Here is a 23,042-nt window from a genome sequence, read left to right on the forward strand (position 1 = left end):
CAAGTTTTCTTCATAAGGCTATAGAAGCTATAGCCTGTACAGTGTTTTCCAACCTCTGGTTGTTAAGAGTTAAGTATAGACCTAACATTTCTTCACAGCCTTGACTTTTAACATAATTCTCTTTTCCTCAAGATCCTTATGTAATCTACTTCACAAAGAGAGAAACAGATATAAATACATACATGGGTTTGTTGCCATATTTGTTTCTTTGTTACAGGGGATTGAGATTGTAGCATAACATGGTAGTAAAGAAACCAGTGTTTGAAGATATAAGAGACCTGAATTCAAATAATAGTATTACAACTTTGTGACCTGGAAGAAGGTATTTAACCTCTGCAAGCTTCAATTTCTTCATCTGTGTACTAGCAATTGTAATACCTAATTCATAATGTTCTTGTAAGGATTTAATAAGATAATGAACATTATTTGCTTACCACAGATCCTGGAATATAGGAAGTACTCAATAGACAGCAATTATTCTACTATAATGCTACTTTTATAGAGTGCAATAAAGAATAGTTTGTTTTCATTAAAAGTGCATCATAAAATTTTCCGAGTTAACATTTTGAATGACATGAAAATTAAATTGTGAATAATATCCTTCATCAGTAACATTGCACTTGTGTTCTGAAATGCACAATGTGTATATTCTAGTAAGGATTTAATACTGTTATATTTAAGAATATCTCTACCATCATATGATTTTTAAAATTGGGTTCTTTAACATTCTGTCTTCTTCTCAAGTATAAATTGGCTTATATAAAAATTACTGTGTGATGCAACATGCTTCTTCCAAGGTAAGACATTTCAAACACACCTACTCTAACTAGTCTTTCTCAATGTGAAATCACTTGTATGATAATCAGGTCTCGCAAACAATTGTTTGTTCATTTTTGCATAGGGCAAATAATTCCTTTTGAAATGTGATGGAATGATTCAAAACATATATTCATTTTTTTCTTTTCTCTTTTCCATTTTTGTCTTATCCACTCATTCCGAGCAAATAGCAAGGTTTTATCCAAATGGAATAATGAATGAAAAACTCCTATTAAACAATTTTAGTTTGGGCAAATATACCAGTGGGATCAGAAAAGATCTTTCTACTCGTTGTCTACATATATTACATGAAATATGGGTGGTTTGACCAAGGGTCATGGAACATATTTCTCTCTGAATCAGAAATATACTTTTCTTTTTAATCAGTATATAGAATTTAATGTTGTCTTGAATGAGCAGTAGAAAAAAAAACAAAGAAAACCAAAAAAACTTGTTCTTCAATTTTTGTGAAGTTGTTTTCATCTTAATTGTGCTGATGAGATAATTGAATGAGAAATGTTGTTTGTCATCTAGTGGATTCTCAAAGTAGTTCTTCTGATTCTTAATCTGAGGACAAGGAAGTACAGGCATAGCATTTACTAGTTGTAATTTCTTATATATTTCATCATCAAATGTTGGCATTATTCACTAGGTTTTTTTGCAGATTTGGAAGTAAATGATGTCTTTCAAGAGTTTGGGTAATGATTTATATTTGTCAAATTCCTTTCACTTTTGACTATTGTCATTTGGGCAGCACGCCACCAAAACCCTTTCTTCCATTAATCACCTGATACCAATATGCCTTTGAATTTTTAAACCATAATTGGGGACTTGCATCTAATCTTTTATTATCTTAGCCTCTATAGGAAGAGACTGGAAAAATACTTTTCTTTTTTATATATTTCTCAAAAACAAAAACAAAGAAATTTAGAGAGGCAATAGCAATGCCTCTGTGTGCAGAGTTTGGCCCAGAAGCAACATCTCACACATTTGTAGAATCAGAGAGGGAATGAGGGAATGACTCTCAGCTGTCCTCACATGTGGAAGAGCCAGTTGGCTGCTCCCACTCATTGTCTTTTTATTGCAATAAGACCCCTTTTCTCTGGGAGATGTGTGGAACTGATTTTGGCTTGTTTTCTCCTACCAGGCATTGATCTTTTACCACGCTTCTTACCATGGAGCCATCTCTGCTTCAAATTGAGTAGGCTTTCCACACTCTTCTGAACTTCAGAACTGTAATCAGTTAGCCATCACTGTGTTACCATATGTAAAGTAGCTCTGGAGAACACAAGGAAAAAACATTAGGTTTAGAGATGAAACACTTATCTTCTATTCTGTCTTCTAGAAGAGAGAGATATTCCCAAAATGGGACTTTTTATCTTCTGCTTTCTTATTTTATTTGCAAACTGGGTGAATATTTTCCACCCAGGTGTTTTAACATGACTAGAATATATATGTTACGTCTTGAGGAACCTATAGTATTTCTGTAAGCTAAAGAAGGAAACATGCCTCCTTTCTGGTTGATTAATTACATATGTATCCTCCAATTATTTAAAGAGAGTTGAGGGGTGCCTGCGTGGCTCATTGAGTGAAGTGTCCTACTCTTGGCTTCAGCTCAGGCCATTATCTCATGGTTCATGAGTTTGAGCCTCATGTCGGGCTCTGTACTGGCAGTGCAGAGAGAGTCTCTCTCTCTCTCTGCCCACTTGCTCTGTCTCTGTCTCTTTCAAAATAAATAAATAAAAACTAAAAAACAAACAACAACAAATAATTGAGAACCAACTTTACAAGTAAATAAAATTATCAGCTAGAAATGTGATATGAGCTTCAATGAAATGCCTCTTTTTCTCAAACAGAATACCTTTGTCATTTTTAAGAGAGCCTAAAATTCTATTCTTCTGAGTTAATCTATTGTTTCTGTAAGTATCTTTTAAAATGCAAATACATTTCCTATGTAAGAGATAGCACCTAGTTTACCCAGTTAACTAGCAAAGAACAGGGCTCTAAGAAAGTTTAAAAAACAAAACAAAACAAAACAAAAAACATACAAATGTGGAGGGAGGGGAAAAGATGGAGGGGAAAAGGAATTTCTAGACTTTCTGAAAGAGAAAGTGTTGGTGGGAAATGTGATACAGGAATCAAGCATGTGAAGAATACATGAATGGAGAGAGGAATAAAGAAACACTTAAAACCTCAATAGCGCTGATCTTTTGTAATTAATTTATTTATTGAGCCATCTAAGCTGAGTTCCCTCCATTAGCACTAGGTTTAATGAATAGCAATGCTGAAATGACTCTCCCTAATAAATGATTTCATTTATTTTCTTATCTATTTGCCGGTAAATGGAAGGTCAGAAACCAAGACAGTGAATTGGCTACATAAAGTATTTGTTTCTAAAATTATGAGTAATGGCAACAACACTATAGCTATGTCCATACAGTATTTTTCATTTGCCAGTTTTGGCTGTATTCTAAATGTTTACAGATTCAGTGCAAGGGATTCTATGACTTAACCTCCCTTTGTTGGATTCAGATGCAGACAGTGAGTTGAACTGATAAAAACCAGTTGAGAGATATATTCTAAAGTTAGCAGAATACACACACACACACACACACACACACACACACACACACGCACACAGATCTGTTTTAATATAAGTGTTTCCAGATATGATCCAGAAAGTTTTCAGTATGAGTCTTAACTAGCCATCCATTTATTTATACAGTGGTGTAGACACAGTGGTGACTTTGGTCATAGCAGAATTACTTTAATATGGTACAGTTTTCCTTAGGTGACCAGGCAAGCTTTTCACATATTAAATACATAAATAAAGCTCTTCATGTTAGATGCGAGGAATTTTCCTACACTGAGACTTCTGAAGAGTAAGGACTAAAGAAAAAAGACTTTTTAAACCTTGGAACAACTTATCAAAGCTGCAAAATCTCCTTCCCGAGGGCGTTTAAAAATAGGACAGATGTTAGAGATGGTTTAAGGGTAATGCAGCTGGACAAAATCAATCACCTTTACATCTCTTCCAGTTCTTGAATTTTCACAACAGCCATTTGAAATATGTAAATGCACAAGCCATTACTGGAACCCATCTTACACAGAAATTATTTGAGTGAGTTACTATTAGATTGAGTGCACATGTGTCTTTAGAAGTTCTTATTCATATTCCTGTATCCTCAAGAGTAGTCCTATAGATTACTCTAACAAATGATATCAGTTAATATTATTTTATTTAGAAGTTGAAACTCATAAATCCAATTTTAATTTTCCTTGAAATACTATAAATTTATTTCTCCCATTTAAATTATCAGCTTGTCAGTTGATGTAGCTCATATGCAAAAATAAATTATGCTTGAAAATAACAAAATCCTATGAACTACAGAGTTCTAGGAAAGTTATAGTCCTTCTGTAAAAGTATTATGTGATCCAATATTTAATATTAAATATGTATATGATATTAAATGTGTTTCTATGATATACTAATTTTCCCATGAAATATGGAGAAAATAACGTGGTCCACATACTTTACAGTTTTTATAAGTGGATATAACTGTTTTGATTTCTCAGCCATGAGAATTAAAACATTATAATGCAATATTTACATTTACTTAATTGCTTAGGAATTCCCTTTAAAAGATGATAGCTTTGAGTATTTCCAACAAACTGGAGCTGATTGTGTGGAGAAGCATTCTTTCAAAATAAAATGATGAAAATGGGGGAATAGTAATGATTAAGCATTTGCAATCAAGTTAATAACATACCAGAAATCTTAATATGTTTCTTTAAGTGACACTAAAAATTTGTTTTTGAATAATTCTAGGAAAGTTAATTTTTAAGGTAGTTTTCACGATTCTTAGAAATCATGAGCTCTTCAATTTATTAAATAGAAACTCTCTACAAGATTCAGTATTCATAAGGTAAATATTATATGACAGCCTAACAATAGAAATAGTCCTGTATTCTTTATACACACACAGATATATGTGTATGTGTGTATTTTTTAATCAGTATTAGGTTTTATTAGAAGTTGAGTTTCAAAAACTACGATATAATCAAATCTCATTCTTGTATGTGAATAGATAGGTATAATTAAATAATATCCAGAAGTGCATAATTTTTAACATCTAATTCAAAGGCAGCTTATGGTTTTTGGTGACGACTTTATATAACTATTTTTTACTTGAATTTTACATCCAGTAGTAATCAATATGTTTTTATTCCTACATTCCATTTTATATTGTGTAGTGGGAATAAAATTAAAATAAAAAATAAATGAAAGGCTTTGTGCCTCAAGAAATTTATGTGAAACTGCATATATTAGTATAGTTCATAAACTATACACAAAACTATACAAGAAACTATATTGAAAAAATGTGATATAAAAAATGTATGAGTTCATAGAAAATGTGGGATCAGTCTCTCTCTGTCTCTGTCTCTCTCTCTTTCACACACACACACACACACACACACCCTCTTAATTTGTATAGTGTTTTCCAAACCATGATTTCATTTGCCTGCTATGATAATCATGTGAGGTAGACCCTATTATGATCCAACTTTTTCAAATGTGAAAGAAGATTCTCGCTGAAATTCAGTGTTTTACTCAGGTTGAGATAACTAATAAATGGCAGACAAAAAACTTAAGAGTTTGGCCTCTAAATTTAATAATTTCTCCATTACATGATGTTATTTTTCACAGAGAAAACTCGAGGGAGAAGCCAGAGTTTGGACTTGAAGCCTTTTGTTGGGTGAAAAAGAGGTGGTTTGCTCTCCAGATGATGACACTGTATACAGAAAATTTCAGAGATTGCAAAATTTTGGAGTATTTTAGGGAGGCGAAGTGAAAGATGACTCTGAAAGAGTAAAAGTACTGAAAATAACTTGTAAATATTAATTAAGTTTCAGTTAGATGATAAAATCAGGTCACAGAGTTTGGTTTTGTTGTTGCCAAAATTAAAAATGACTATGATTTTGCGAGTAGTCATTGGGTGAAAGTGATATTTGTAAAACCTATTCTGAGAATGGATTGATGGTGGAAAAAGATAAATCCTAGACTACAGAAGAAAGTAGAAATCAGTCAGGAGTTAAAACACACCGGACATTCATTCAACAATTGTATATTGAGCCAGGTAGTGTACTAGATGTGAACTAGATGTTTGTGATTTTCAGGGAGAGATGGAGAGAAGTTTATCAAAGAGCATGTGTGAAATGTATCCAAGTGTGTTCATGGAATGGTATAAGTAACAACAGCAATAGTGGTGTTAGAGTATGAAAGGTATGACAGATAATTGCCGAAGTATGTCTAAGTGAGAGGAATTCTGGTCTGCTTTCGCAGGATCTTGTTTGCCTCTACTTCACAGTTAGTGGGGTCGCGGAGACCTTGGGGAAAACAGCCCAGTGGTGTTGGGAGCAGAGGCTGGAGGGAGAAGAAATTAGGAATAATGCAGGCATAGTGTATATTTTGAAGAAGTTTAAGAAATAAAAAAAAATAGGAAAGAAAGGATGCCATTTGCAAGAATGTTCAATCAGCAAAATTAACCTTATTCTTGAGTGTAGGCTAAGAAAATTGAATGAGTTATTGGCAGAGGATTTAGAACCATTGGAAAGACAGAAATGGGAAATGCGGCTAAGTGGCAAATCTTTGTAGGACTCAGAAAGTGGGAGGTGATAAAGTATAAGGTGGAGAGGTTAACTTTGGGAGGAGGGTTGATGCTTGTCCTAAGATATGATGATATAGTGATAAGGCAGATATCTGACTGTATCTGCCATTATAGAAGAAAAATTTCTATTCCTTCGCAAAATGTGCTTTCACAATTATCTTTAGTCCAAAAAGACATTTGATGAGGCTTAATATCTTTTTAACCACTATTTTTTTTTTTTCTGAACAGAGTAAGATGTTTATATATAAAAATGATTTTAACATTCAAAACAATACAGACAAGTCACATTGTCCTTGCATTATCCTAGAAGGCTTGTTTGTAAAATGAGGCTCAGTTTGAAAAATGAAGCCTATTTCAACTAATTGGGTAAAGCTTATAAAAATTTAAAAATATAAAAACTGTTTTCCTGTGTTTATATGTTTTAAATCCTTCTAATGATAGAGTCTTTCTTTCTTGCAATTAATTGCTATATTTTAAGTTCTGCTACCTTGTTCAGGTCACCTAAAATTGCTGGGAGTGTTCTGAATATGCGTTACTGAACATTGCAGTCGTGTTCTAAGACTACCATGCTCATTTAAATTTTGAAGCATGTTTGTACTATTTTGAAATTCCTCACATGCTCCCCTGTCATCTCTGTCCTTCTCTCGGATCTACCAAATCCTAATGATTTAGAAACTGAAGAGATAATTCCAGATATGTCAGGTAGCTTCCGACCCTGCTCCTTGCTATATCCAGATTATGGTTTCTGGTTGTGGAATGTTTTGAATGTGTAAGGTTTTGTGAGATGAAACATTTAATGCAACATTGACATATTCTTAGGGATTCATGTAGTCCCTATTATCACATTCTTCTTGTGACACAGATCAGTGCGTAGAAGTGGTGATCAGGTTGAGTCTTTTCTTCATTTAAAACATGGACTGAAGGAGCCTCATGGGATAAACACACCTTTACTGCACAAATGATAATTGGAAATCAAAGATGGATTATTCCCTAAAAGCAACAGTACACTAAATACCCATATTGCCTGGTTTCTGGGATAATTTCAGTTAAGGCAGACATTGCTATTTCTTAAACTGCCCCATCTTCTAGGAAGACAACAACAAAATACTGATTTTTTAGTATAGTTTTCCAACTGGAGTATCCCAGCATTAGTCAAAGGGGTTTGAAATACTGATTCCCTCAATTTTGATGTTAATTCCCAAGACCTGGGGCAATGTCTGCAGAAAATTTCTGCTATTTACTTCTGTGTAACTTGCAAATGTTATCATTTTTTTTAATGTGCTTTGATATGACAATTTGGGAAGAACTGGTTAAGATACAATCCATCCATTTACCAGCTGTCTTACCAGTGTTACTCAATAGTGATAGAAGCTAAGAAAAGAGTATGTTAAAGACAAGGAGGACTATGGTGGCTAGTCTATAAAGAACTACTTAACTCGTTCTTTATTCCAAACATTTGTTTCTGTTTTTTTTTTCCCTGCATGTTACCACTGGGAAGAAGCTAATAGTTTTGTATGTTGCTTTCGAAAAATTAAAACTTTTTTTGTTTTCTCAAAATCTGTTAAGTGGCAGATCCTCTCTTGTGAACACCATATGTGCACTTCATTCCTCTATCATGTTTATCTGTTACCTGACAATTTTAAGAATGAAAAACATACTTTGATTAGAGCCAAAACATGTATCACTTTAAAAATCTTGCTTTTAATAAGAACTACTGAGTCATCTTCGGTCTCTATAAAATTTCTAAAGTCTCCCAGGTTTGAGGTGTTATTTCTGTGGGCTATTTCTGGAATTTTTACAGAGAGATCTAAATATATCTGGCCTAAACACTACTTTGACATTCATGCAAAGATGCATTTTCTCAAAATTTTTAAGAATCAGCCAATTAATTTTAAAAAGGACTGCATTATGACTGTTGTTGGTCATAGAAATTTATAGCCTTTCAAAATGAATTTATATTTTTCAAGCTTTTTTTAAAGTGAATTTATGTTAACCTTATAAATATAAGATTTAATACTAGAAACTCACTGAAGAGTTTTACTTTTATTCATAAAGTTTGGACTTAAATTTGTGTAATTTTGATTATATATGTGTGTGTATGCATATATATATATGTGTGTGTGTGTGTGTGTGTGTATATATATATACATGGAAATGTTTATTTTTTTAAAATATTGACATTCAAGTTACAGAGACATGTTACAGTAAGAGGAGTTGTGTATTTTGAAGTGACAGGTATTTGACAAAACTAATAGCTTTGTATGGCACTGATTGTATAAATACAAATGAAAAAACCCAAGGAAACCATTTAGTGACAATATTTCATCTAGTGAAGCAACATCATAACAATTTATTTACATCCCCCACATGCAAAAGGTTGAAAGCTATTTTAGCATCAAACAAAATCACATAAACCTATAATTCATTTTGAGAAGATATTCCAAAACATATCTTACTTTTGGCAAGTACAGCCTTTTTTTTTTTTTTTTTTTTTTTTTTTTCCCCCTTTGGGACTTGCAGTATAAAAAGGATGTTATGAGATAGAAGTGTTTACTAAAAGGCAACTCACCTTCTTGGAACATTCTTTACTTAACTATGATAAAGCAAACACTTTGTTAATGTTTGCCAGGAAAAATGCTAAGAGCTTTGGATATAATCCCTACAACAACCTGATGAAGCATAAAGAAGGTACATAATTTGTTCAACTTCTTATTTATAAGTGATGGGACCAAGAATCTGCTCCAGAGTCTATTAACAACTCCACTCTGCTGCATTTATTTACATGATTAACACATGTTGAAATCCAATTCTGAGCCTTCATCTCACAAAACTCACAAAGCTCAGTGTTATGCTTTCAATAACTTTTGACATTCATAACAAGCCTACAAGGTAAACTCAGGTGATCGTATTATTTGCACATGAGAAAACTAATGCTTAGTTGATTTAATAAATTAGCATCCCATGGGTATTAACATAGCTGTGATTAAATTCTAAGTGTGCCTGACTGTAGAATCTGGGCTGTTGTAATAATCAGTGTCAAATTAACATATGATTGCAGTCATATGGTATGACAGTACTCTGGATTTAGGGGAGCTGGGCAAGATTAAGAATCATCATGGGGAATTTGGAGAGTGCCTATTGAAGAAGTCTAGATAGGATTTGGGAATTAGCAACCTGAAATTTAGATATAGCAGTGTGCTATTTGGATGTTTGATGATGATTTGGAATTAGTGAGCTTCAAAAAGGCTTGACATTCCTACCCAAGTGTGTTAAAAACACAAAGGGTGATCATATAATGTACTCTTATCATCAGTAGGGGAAATCAATGAGTAAACTGTTTATGATAGCCTTTCCACTCCTTAGTAAATTCTACTGTATTATAACTGCTCAGTAAATATTTTTTAAACAAAAGAACCCATATATAAATAAGCACATAACTAGTGGTTCTTCATAGAGAACAGATTAAAATGAAGTATTTTTTGGATTGACACAACTTTATTAAATTCCACTAAAATATTTTTGTTCATGTTACCTGATTTGATTATAACAAGAGCTCTGCCAAGGAGTTGCCATTGTCCATATTTCATAGTTGAGGAAATTGAGACTTACAGGGTTTAAGTACTTTGGCCACTTAATCTCAAGATAAGAGATAGATCAGGGGTGCCTGGGTGGCGCAGTCGGTTAAGCGTCCGACTTCAGCCAGGTCACGATCTCGCGGTCCGTGAGTTCGAGCCCCGCGTCAGGCTCTGGGCTGATGGCTCGGAGCCTGGAGCCTGTTTCCGATTCTGTGTCTCCCTCTCTCTCTGCCCCTCCCCCGTTCATGCTCTGTCTCTCTCTGTCCCAAAAAATAAATAAAAAACGTTGAAAAAAAAATTAAAAAAAAAAAAAAAAGATAAGAGATAGATCAGTGACTCAAACGAACTCTCAGACTTTAAATCTATGCCACTTTAAGGTTGAAAAGAAAATCTGTGTCTTCAATGCATTATTAAAAGTAATTTTCTATCCTATGCAATTTGAAGAATTAGGTGTTTAATCACATGGTCTGATGTTGGTGTCTCTGAGAGTCAGAGCTGCCTTCTCTTAGTATTTACTATAGTTTTGTAAATTAAGGGTAATGATTTCATTTTCAATGTTTATTTTTGAGAGAGAGGGCATGAGCACGGGAAGGTCAGAGAAAGAGGGGAGAGAGGGTACCAAGCAGGCTCTATGCTGTCAGCGCAGAGTTGGATGAGGGACTCGAAACCACGAACCATGAGCCCAAACCAAGAGTGGATCATATAAGTGACTGAGCCACCCAGGCGCCCCCAAGTAAATAATTTCTTGTGCTTAATAGTTTTAATATTGAGCGCCAAGCTAACCCAATTTTGCCTTTTTTTCAGGTCCCGAAGAAGTAGATATCAAGTGCCCCTTGAATCACATCGCTTGCCTTGGTGCCAACAAATGCATTCATTTATCCCGACTATGCAATGGTGTCTTGGACTGCTCAGATGGGTATGATGAAGGGCTGCACTGTCAGGGTGAGTCCGTCTGTGGAATGATGCAACCACAATATTCAATTTTTCATAGTTTAATGAAAGTCAAAAGAGAACCTATGCCCTGCCTTTCCTTTCACCCATAACCATATCAGTTATTGAGAAAGGAAGAATTATATTGCCAGACACAATATTCATTTCTACCCTGTAACTGTTGTGCTTTATTTAAAAATGCCATTAGAAGAAGAAATACATTTGGGCTTTGAAGTTGGACTCTGAAACAATTACAGATTTCATAGGAAACAGTATTTTTGAGCAAAAGACAAATAAGAAGTCTTTGTCACACAGTGTCATAAGCTTATTTCTTTGAACATTTGCTTAAACAAAGAGTATTTCAAGTAAAACTTCTATAACCAAATACTTCAGTATGATGTGTTGATGGGAATTTTTCCTTAATATTACCTCCATGAAGTTATACACACTTTCTTGTAATATTCTTTTTTTTTCTTAAAAAAATGTTTTTTACATTTATTTGTTTTTGAGAGACAGAGACAGAGCACAAGTCGGGGAGGGGCAGAGAGAGAAGGAGACACAGAATCGAAATCAGGCTCCAGGCTCTGAGCTGTCAGCACAGAGCCCGAAGAGGGGCTCAAACTCACAAACCATGAGATCATGACCTGAGCCGAAGTCAGACACTTAACCAACTGAGCCACCCAGGCGCCCCTATTCTTTCTTTTTAAAAAAATCAATATCTATGTTCTAGAGCAGTCATAGTTTTACTTCTATATTAATGATGGGATGAAGAAATAATTAAGATCTCAAAGTTAACAAAAAGTTAATCAGAACTGGCACATTCTCATAAAACTGGTAGGGGAAATGAAGTGTGAAAAAAAAAAAAAAAAAAGAAAAAGAAAAACTTGAGGATTAAGGTAAGGACCCAAATCTGGAAACAGAATTGAGGTATCAGTCAAGTAAATTTGGGTCCAAGGTGAAGCCAGGAAAGAAACCACTGAATCAGACATCTCTCAGATTTCTACTAGCTGAGCTAACAAAAAGGATATGTATTGAAGCTAAGATGCCACAGGGTAAGTAACTTGTCCTTCGTGTAGAGGTCAGTAAGACAATAAGGCATAGAAGGAGATATAGAAATCTGGAGATGCATATCTGATCTCTGACCAGAGTCACACAAACTAATTATTGCCATGTGCAAAAACGATCTAGGTCATGAAAAGTCCCAGTTTTGCAGGAGGCACTCTATAACTATATGTGAGCAAATTGTTCAAAGTCACCTACTGCTTTTTAAAACATTGTGTAGTCAGCAATGTACAGGCCAAACAAAACTTGTTTGAAGACTGGTTTCCAGTCTCCTACTGCTGGACTGAATGAAGGAACTGGATTTAATACCAGAGATAGAGAGATACACTGGAAAAAAGAGTAAATCTTAGAAAGGTAGTCCTTTTTTAAGGACCAGTTCTAACATTGGTGAGAATGTTGAGAGACCATAGATGAACTGAGTCACTAGGTCTTTCCATCATTCAAAAAGGGAATTACTCTGGCTCTGTGGACAGATTCATATTAAGAAGTTAAAGGTCTTCCTTCTTTGGCTGAGTTTCATTTCGTAGCCTGAATTCTGACAGGGTCATAGAAAGAGCCAGAAGATTGTTAGTTTTAGTTATGAACACATGTGTAACAGTAATTAAGAAGAAACTTTTTTAATTTAAAGACTTTGTGACATGTATTATTTTTTTATAATTGGATATTAAAAAGAATGATACTAGCAGGAAAAGTAAGGTATGGAATTATAAAATGATAGGAGTTAAAGAGTTTAATTTTCTTTTCAGAAATTAATTATATTTTCTATAGCCTAATTCTATCCACTTCAGTTGTAATTCAGGCTTCCTATTACATGAAAAAAAAAAAAAAAACCCTTTCAGATAGGCATGTGTGACTAAGCTTCTAAAAGAGTGAAATCAACACATTGCCAGATCCTTCCACAGAAGTGGTTACACAAATTGGAATATCTCAAACATATCTCAGTGCTGTGAATCACATGAAAATATTTCTGAATTCTCTAATAAAATTTAGAATTGTGCTCCAAAGCACAACTTTATAAGGAATATGTTAATAGTAAAACAGGGGATTCAAGTAAATACAAAGTATTGGAATAAAAACAGTATTAAATTTATTCTGATCTTTGAAAAAGCTGAATGTATACTTTAGACTGAGAGATATTTAGAGTATATAACTGTTTATGTTTCAGTCTTGTTTTTGTTCTAATACAGGTCTCTAACAGTTCCAACTTTCACATCTTTGTCATTAGTGATAATTTTTTTTTTTTTTCATTTTGTCAGTAGGAGGCTGATTGTACAATTTTGGCCTTTTAAATTTTCTGGATTTCACCAGAAAAAAGTGTTTTATAATGCCTAAGTAATTTGTTGTGACATGAGTTGCACTTAGAAATAACAAGAAGTGTAAGTGGATTTATGCTTGCTATTTACCTTACTTAAGGGTGTATCTTCAACCTTTCTCCTAATTTTAAGTCACAACCAATGAAAAATTGTTTTCTGATGAGTTAATTAGGCATCAGACTGTCAAGTTTCTGAAGAATTTTCTCATCTATAGACACATAATAAAGAAGAAACCAGATTAATTCAAACATGGCATTGATTTTTAGAGATGCTTTTCTTTTGCAGAACAGTTTTGCCCAAATCACTTTCTCCCTGTAATTCCATTTCTCTTTTTGTTGCGTTCTAAGCACATACTCTAAATTAAGTATTTATACATGAAGCCAAAGACATGAATCAAAGATGGGTATGTCTTTTTTTGTCTAATAAAGGATCCAAAACACACTCGGTGGTATATTTGTATCCTTTATGAAAATTAATAAGGGGAAAAGTTTAACAATTTGGAGGTGATATTCTGGTCTTGGAAATGTTTTTATATCAACCAAGTTGTTTTCTGAATGTTTCCTAGGAAAAAAAATCAATTTCTTCCTGGTGAGGGTAATGAAAAGATATCTATTATTAATGATTTTCTATAACACTGGTATTTTAATCTCCATAATTTAGCTTCATTTGAAGAAAGAAATATGGATTTTTTATATGGGTGTATTTATATATAGGAATGTGCTTGTAAAACTTTTACAATGAGAGTGCTCAAAATCACCACATCGAATTTTAGAGAATTTCATCTCTTCCTACATAGTATTTCATATTGGTAACAATATCACTATATCTAAATTGCATGAGCAATAAAAACATATTCTATACAGTATAAGCTTTCTCAGTACAGGATACTTCCACAAAAATCCCAAAACCATGCACAGAAGGGAACAAATTCAACTAATAGATATCAGATTGACTGAACTATATCAAAACGCTATTTTAAAATTTGACAATCTTAAGGTAATTATGTTAACATTTCAAGTAGCCATGCACAGGAGAGGCCCTCTTTTTATTCACAGTCCTAGTTAGAGTGCATTTGCAGTGCAAAATGACCAAACATTTCAACGTACAAGGGAACAACGGTTTCTGTGGCACTATCTGCTTTTACACGATTAAAAGAATATGGGAACTCTTCCTGTTCCTGTAAAAAGAGATTCTGTCTTCTGTGTCTCAATAAAACGTGATTATGTAATCTATGTGATTGTATTCCAGCAAACATCCCAATGTCCTTTTAAATTTGAGAAGATAAAGTGTGCGAGGAGTTTACTAAAACTGATTAGGGAATGGAACCCGCTGACATCTGAAGAGCTCACCACCCAAACATACAAATATGCACACATAAACACATACTGTTCTTTTTTTATTTCTCTCTTCTATTCTGAACCTGTTCCTACATAATTCTGAATGTATAATATATTCACTTAGTGTATTTGATATGAAGCTTAAGGAAGAATAAGATTCTCTTGTATATCGCCCAACTCCTTAAATAATGCATATTCAGAATTCTTAACATTCCATTTTTTTTTACTTGCCAGTTAGAATAGAATTTTCTTAATATGTGGAATTAAAATTTTTCCATCCACCCACAATCTATTCTAATGTATTTATTTTGGATTCCATAATTCTAATGTATTTATTCGAACACCTTTTGGATACTAATACTACTTTATATTTAAAAATTTACACAGCTTTTTCTTTTATATTACTATTCTTAAAAATCTTAGGAGAAAGTACTTAAAAACCCTGAAAGTAATTTACAAATTAGAGCCTTCTCAAAATGGACTGAGGTAAATTGAAAATCTTATTATCTGTAATGAGTCACCACAGGAAAATTAGTAATCCATAACAGTTAAATCTCATATATTCTAATTATTCAGAAATTAATCCAGATCAATTAATTAGGTGTCATTAATAGATTTGACAAAATTAAGTGTAATAAATTTAGTTGAAAATGTTAAGAATTCTTAGCTCAAATGTTCAGGATTATATTTTTCATTCTTCAAGAAAAGAAATGTTTTATCTTGGGTGATGTTTTGTTAGTCATTACAACACTGGTTTCAGATGGGCACAGGATTAACCTGTACCCAGAAGGAAGGAAAGAAAGAGGTTGCTGAAGCTGAGGAAGAAGGCAAATAAATTTGGAGCACTTCATTGTTGTTTTTACTTACACTTTATTGTGTCAGTGAATCTTACCTATTCCCATTTTAAAAGTTCCTACTGAAAAATATTTCCAATCTCTTTTCTAAATTAAATGGGCCTATCACACTAGAGAAGGGAATTTCAGCATGCAGAATCTAAAAGCAAAGGTACAGAGGAGAGGTACAATTGCAAGCAATGTTAGAGGAAGTACATCTGTCAGCAACATAAAGCTTAAGGCACATGGAGGGAAACTTCACCAGTGTGTTTTCAACTCACTTGAAACATTGATGCGCTGAGAGCTAGAAAACAAACGGCGGTAATTACCCAGGAGGAACAGGGTTTGTGTGCTCAGACCACTTTTGATTGTGAAAGTTTGTGCAACTTAAAAGTAGATCCTGCTGTATTCTTTTCTTTGTCTTGAGTTGTGCTAAGGTGATCAGGTAGTCTCAAATCTTTTTCAAGTGTAAGCATTTTCTAAGCAATTAGTTTCAGTAATTGAGTTAGTTTAGTGAAAGGCTATGACCCTTACCACTGGTTGATTTCAGGGCCAAATTAATGTGTTTTAGAAACAACAATAATTCTTAGCAAGTGTAGGACTTCTACAAGTGTATCATCCTTTTGTAAAGCCATTATAGATATTGTCTGTATTGACAAATGACATCTGTATGAAAATTAGGATGGTATACTTGAAGACAATTCTAAATATATGTATGTGTATATATGTGTGTGTATATATGTATGTGTATTATATATATATATATATATATATATATATATATATATATATATATAAATGTATATTCATTTTCAGTCTTAGTTTTATAAATTCTGTTTAATTAGAAATAGATTGTTGTACAGATATCTAACTTCTTAACACTGATTTATTCGAAGTGATTGCTTAACTAATCCTGCACAAGAGACTTGGAGTCCAAATTTCTACTGGTTTTTTGAATATGTCGACTTCTACAGGCAGCTAACTAGCTGAATGACTACCTGTGGGAAAAATATGATTAATTTGGCTCTATATCATAGCTCAGAATGTGGAAAGATAATCTAAAGTAGTTTACTGTTTGCTCGAAGTGAATCTTTTTGTAGTGGATTTATATCTTTGATTAGTGTTAATATTCTATTAATTCGTGTTCTCTGGCCTCAAACAGAGTTATTTTTAAGAATAACTGCAAACAAGATTTTGCAAACTTAAAAATGTCAGATAATCATACTAATAGCTTAAAAATGATCGAACATTGAAGGATCTGTCTTACAGATATTCTTCATTAAAACATCATCTCAGGGGCGTCTGGGTGGCGCAGTCGGTTAAGCATCCGACTTCAGCCAGGTCACGATCTCGCGGTCCGTGAGTTCGAGCCCCGCGTCAGGCTCTGGGCTGATGGCTCGGAGCCTGGAGCCTGTTTCCGATTCTGTGTCTCCCTCTCTCTCTGCCCCTCCCCCGTTCATGCTCTGTCTCTCTCTGTCCCAAAAATTAAAAAAAAAAAAAAAAATCATCTCAGAATCTATATCTTTCTTCTTGATAGATGGTGGTTTAAAACTAACTTGCCATCCAAATTTTCTGCTATAGTCTTTTTTTGTGGCAAGAATCCTGGCACATTATGGACTTTTAATTGCTGCTGAATTATACTCTATTTCCAGTTGATTTTGGTTTTAAATAGATGCAAGTCAAAACCACATATCCGCAACATACACTCTACTAGATTATTTATTCTGTTTGTTAGCCTAACATCTGTAGGAGAAGAAGTAGCAATTGCTTTGGTATAGAGATTTACTACTTAGTTGGAAACAACTCCTGTTATGCCTGTTACTGAGACATGCCAACCTCTTATGTAGAAGGGCTGTGCAAAACCACAAAAAAAAAGCCAGAGAACTCACCTTTACCAACTCTACCACCAGTAATCACTCCCCAACAGAAGAGACTTGTTAATAATTCTACCAATTTTGGGATTGTTAATTTATATGAATATTCATGGACACTGGGACTCATCTATCTGGATCTCTCTCAGTTCTCTCCCTGATATGATGGAAAACAAAGAATAGTTTGTAAGAAATAATAATGAGTATGAGGCCAAAATGAACTATTTAAAAGTGCCAAAATAAGCACAGTAAGGTTTTCCCTATATTCAATTCATTAATTCACTTCAGTAAACTTTTCTTGAGCACAGACATCATTCTAAACACTTACCTAAGCACTGAAGATGTAGAAAATCCTATTTTCTGCCTTCGTGGAATTCACATGTCGTAATGGAGGTATGTAAAAATTGATAAGGAAGAATAAAACAAAGAGCATCTAATTCTACTTGAGGTGATGCAAGAAAATTCCCCTGAGATAGCTGATGGTTGACCTGCATCTCACTCCAGGAGTTTGATAGGCAAATGAGGGAAGGAAGAACACTTCAAAAGTCAAGAACTATATGTAAAGTGACACAAGTGCATAAGAAAACATGGTACACTCCAGAGAACTCTAAAGTTCTTTGATAAGTTTCATGCAGAGGGTTCTGAGTGGTGAGGGATGCATTTGAAGCTTTAAAAGAAAAAGTTCTTGGTGTTAGACCTGGAGGGGTTACATTAGAATAAGGATACAGTACGACCTACTTAAAATGCATTGAATAAAACTATAGAGAGGAACAGAGTGGAAAATGATTCTAGGATGTATTCTCAGTATTATACAGGTGTTGTATGATATTTTACTATTAAGCATCAGAAGATTAGAACTGTTGCATATATGTAGCAGGTTCTGTGATTTATTCTTAGAAGGTTAATATGTACATTATTACAATCATAAAACTTTGAGCTAAAGGGTCATATCTGTTACATTGATCAGCTCCCAAAACAAGGCATGTTAAGTGTTACTCTTTAATGTGTCACCTTCATGTAACTAAAAGGCAAAATAAATGACAGGGGAACCATATGAAGTGAACTCCTTTTCAGATGAAAGTTAGGAATTTGGAACATGTATTTACTATTTTAAGCAACCAGAATCCTATCTTTAGCAAGCTACGAAACTACCAACTTAGTTTATATCTAAGTTTTGCCCTCTTGTATCTTAACTTTGGGACATATAAGACTGTTTCAATATTATTCAAAAGTATATAACAAACTGTCACTCAGCTCTCCACTAAACCTCAAAGGGGAGGCCACTCTCCCATAATTCACTTTAGTTTTTGACACAAGCAGCTTTATACTTTAAAAATAAGGAATTAAAGCAGGTAGCTGAGGTTGACTGATATCCCCAGGAGTCACACAGAAAACCAGTCTGAGAGCAGAGTTTAAACACTGGGACCTTGAGTTCTCATTCTCCAATTTTGATTACTGAGCCTTAACATACCAACTCAGAGAAATGCACAAAATCGTTATGCTTCCGCATCCTTTCTGACCCATTCTTAAAGCCACAAGATGGCTTGTAGAATATCAACTGAAAAACACTTTGAGCTAACTATATGTTCCCTGTCAGTTTTATTAATTGGTTGAGTAGGGAAAAAAATGTGCTGAGTGAACAACAGGCTGAAAAACTATGTAACAAGCTTGCAGAATTGTATGTCCCTATCTGACTATTAGCTTCATCCCTTGAGAAAAATTAGTGCTTTGATTTGATGAGGGATGTAGAAAGGAAATGGAGAAGTTCATTTTAACCCCTTGAAGTAGATTTGCATTTGTTACAGTAGGAAGTTAAAGTAAAACTTTAGGAATCAACCGTAATGGAATCTAGAAGGAAAAATGAGACTTCTCAAAATCATTCAATAGAGACTGTTTAAATTTTGAAGGCAAAACCCAACAGCCAATGTTTCTAGTTCTAAATTTCTAGTCCAAAATTGCAAAAAAATCTGTTTCTACTGCTTTTTCTCTGATCCACTGTTATCACTTATACAGTGATATTCCATTGAATCACATGTGTATTAATATCATCATAACTGTATATATCAATATATTAAATACTATTTAGAAAAACAAGATAGCTGTCAGACTGGTGACTTCTGAACTTTCCATAATCAATGCCTTCACAATCAAATCAAGTACTGATTTGTTCTGAAAAACAAATGTGGAGACAGAGAAATGTGCATGTATATTTGAAGTTTTTCAAAGCTTTCTACATATACTTGCATATTTTTGTTTAGACACAAGAAACACATTAAAGATTAATTTTTGAGGAAAAACACATAACCTAGATTTATTTCTATTAGATGAGAATTTGCATTCTAGTTCTGCATTAGGTTTGTGACTTAGAGAAAGCACGGAACCGACAATTGAACGCTATATGCTAAATAGGATTGTAGAACCAGTCCAGAAAACCCACTGTGGTTGTGGAAACCATAGGATGCCAACCAAAGTGAGATCACTGTGCTCTCAGAGCATCTTCTGAATTAGGTCACTGTGACCATGAGCCAGTGCTTGAGCATCAGATAAAAAGGAGAATGGGAAGGGCAAACCCAAAGAGCACTTTTGAGTTCCATTAGCAGAAATGTGTGGCATGTTCTCATTCAGTCTACAGGTTCAAAACTAAGAGTGCCAAGAGAAAAATCTATGCAGCTCAATAAATGTCTCAGGAAACTATCCAATATTCTAAGTAGAAGCACTAAGAAACTGAATTGTGTAATTTTTAATGAAGTCAATTAAATATTAAGAATTTTCAAAGATGTTTGGGGAAAATATTAAAAGGTATAAATTGCTCTTCTGTTTATATGGGATATCTAAGTGTTTATTATGTAAAAAATATACAATTTATGATATCTAAATGAATATAGAAAAATCTTTGTGTCTAAGTATTCTATTAGATTTTCCTAGCCTATGTCTACCGGATCTAGCTGAACGGTTTATTTCAGGGAATTTAAGCATACATACTATCATGCTGTTCACCTGTATTTTGGTTCATTTCTCTTCTTTTCAAAATCAGGATTAGGCGATGCTTTCAGTCAAGTTCTCACTATGAGTGCTATGTCGTACTTAAAAATGAGTTACAATTCCTTTTCAGTAAGTCAGGTTTTTACCCTACCCATTTAAACTCATTTTGCAAAACAAAGTATGCAGAACTGGGAGAAGCATGTTTAGAGGGTCAAAGCCTAGGCATTTTGCCTAACACAGTATTAATTATCTTCTGAGGTGAATTTTTCGTTGCAAATGTGCCTTGGTGTAATTCATCCTTTTTCTTTCTATGTATGCATCTTCTACCCCTAATAGATTGGAAACACCTAAAGAAGTTTGCATTTAACTTCTACCTCGGTCACTTCACTGCAAGGACTGAGTCAACTGGGCAGGGCAGACAAAGGCACAGGAAACAGTGATTAAGTGGGAAAGTGCATGGGGCTCATGTAGAGTAACTCATAGGGTAAATTATACTACACACTATGCCAGAATTACTGGCCTCAAACAAACAATGTGTTCTTTGTCAGGAAGATTCACTTCTGCACTTTGCTTAAAGTGATTTGCTTCTTTACATTTTGTTTCTCCTTATTTACTAGAGATATCTGCAATATGCAGAGGGAAGCAAAGGTCTCCTGTATGACTATAACTACAAATAGAGAGGCAGCAATAACTTTCTCTCAGTATGAAACAGAACTGTAGGATAATAGGGCCAGAAGGGATTTTCAGAGGTCATCCAGTCCATCCATCTGCCTTTAGGCTGGACTGAACCCAAACTTGCCTAGGCAGATTGCTATCTACCCAATTTGGAAGGCCTCCAGGGAGAGAAATTCTAACAGCCATTTTTAGTAACACAGTCAATGCTTAGCAATTTGTACTCTGAGCAATGCTTGCATATCGTGTTATAAAATTCTCCCTGCCTTCTCAATTTTTAGTCTTTTCTCTCAACATTTTTCTGTAGGTTAATCATGTTTTTCCTGCACCTCTCCAGATAGCTTCAAATTTTCAACATCTATACTTATACTCTGCTCCTACCAACGAACAGAGATACAGTTTAAGTGACTAGTATTCACTATAATTGACTGTCAGAGCTTCTAACTCCTATGATTCTTCTTTACATGTTTTCTTACACCTTAACATTGCCTTGTTCACTAATGTTGCATCAGTTAGGAATTGTCTTTGGCTATGAATAATAGAGATCTTTAAAAGGCTGAAAAAAAAAAGATAGAAGTTAAGTTTTCTCTCATGAAAAAAATGTCCAGAGATAGGGAAATAGATGTTCCATGGCAGGTGAGGTGATCTCATGATGTGTGTTCTAGGTTCTTGTATTTCTGTTGCACCATCCTTCTCACTTGCCTTCCACCCTCAAGGTAGGCTAATGGCCATAGATGGCCACTGAAACTCTAAATATCACATCTGTGTTCCAGGAAAAGGGAAGAAGGATAAAATATCCCTACCAAGCAAGACAAACCCCTTCACAAGGGACTTTACAGAAGCCTAAGACCCTAATTTCTATCTTTGTGCCATTGGCCAGAATTTTAACACACAACCACCCTTATTTGGATGAAAGGCTGAGAGATGCAGTTTTTCAGTTGTACAAACACTGCCTTAGTAAAATCAGACTTGGAAGGAAAGGATAATGGATATATGGTAGCAACTAGAAGTTTATGCTATATGTGCTTTAATAGAGCAATCAGATAGTTTACTCCTCACCAGATAGGTGTTACAGTTGCATTACGTTTGATGAAATTTTATGGGAAGATTCTAAAGGACAGAGAGCTGGTCATTGACTGGCTTTGTAGTTTTGAAAACCAGTGGAATGAGATGTTCAGATCATATTACTAAGGCTCCCTCCAGGTATAAAATTGTATAAATTAATAAAAATATTCAGTACACCTTGGGAAATGTAAGAGAAAGGTCAGGTTGTGCTGTAGCAGAGTTCCCAAAATTCTAGGCATGATGTCCATACAGCATAGTTCCTAGGGAGCCAGTAAGTGCTGGCTGCTGCCTGAGAAAACCCCAGATAAATTTGGTTTACAAGAGAAAGATCCTCTATCTTCTGTTCTCCTTCTTATGTTTGTTTTTTGCTTCCCATTTCTTCCCATTTCCTTCCTTCTCCTATTGCTACCTTCACTCTTGTCATATCTCATACTTTTTCAGCATTTACTTTACACTTTTATTCCTTCAAATTTGGGCTTACACCTGAGATTCTTAAAAAACTTATCAGTATTTCAAAAGCTTTACTATTATTTCACTTCTGTGGTCAGCCAATCCTATTTCATCCTTTTTTTTTTTTCTTTTTTTAACGTTTATTCACTTTTTGAGAGACAGAGACAGAGTGTTTGCAGGGCAGGGACAGAGAGAGAGAGGGAGACACAGAATCCGAAGCAGGCTCCAGAGTCTGAGCTGTCAGCACAGAGCTCAATGCAGGGCTGGAACTCAGGAACCATGAGATCATGACATGAGCCAAAGTCGGACGCTTAACCGACTGAGCCACCCAGGCGCCCCAATAATTTATTTTTACTATGTGGTTTGTCATCATGTATAAATGTTGTCTTATTTAATGTTTTGAGATTGCCAAATCATGTTGTTATTTTATCTTATTCCCTCTCCAATGGTAAATTTCCTGTCTTTTT

The 23,042-nt window shown here is 34.4% G+C and overlaps 1 protein-coding gene across 4 annotated transcripts in view; it reads left to right on the forward strand.

Annotated features, from left to right (window-relative positions):
• Positions 1-23,042, forward strand: part of LRP1B (LDL receptor related protein 1B) — a 1,890,044-nt gene that overhangs the window by 657,327 nt on the left and 1,209,675 nt on the right. For all 4 annotated transcript variants that reach the window (XM_058715412.1, XM_058715410.1, XM_058715409.1 and 1 more), the window contains exon 3: positions 10,865-11,002. In XM_058715412.1, the coding sequence (XP_058571395.1) occupies positions 10,865-11,002 (138 nt within the window). The remainder of the gene's footprint in view (positions 1-10,864; positions 11,003-23,042) is intronic.

Source organism: Neofelis nebulosa, chromosome 2, assembly GCF_028018385.1.
Source record: "Neofelis nebulosa isolate mNeoNeb1 chromosome 2, mNeoNeb1.pri, whole genome shotgun sequence".
Taxonomy (NCBI): domain Eukaryota; kingdom Metazoa; phylum Chordata; class Mammalia; order Carnivora; family Felidae; genus Neofelis; species Neofelis nebulosa.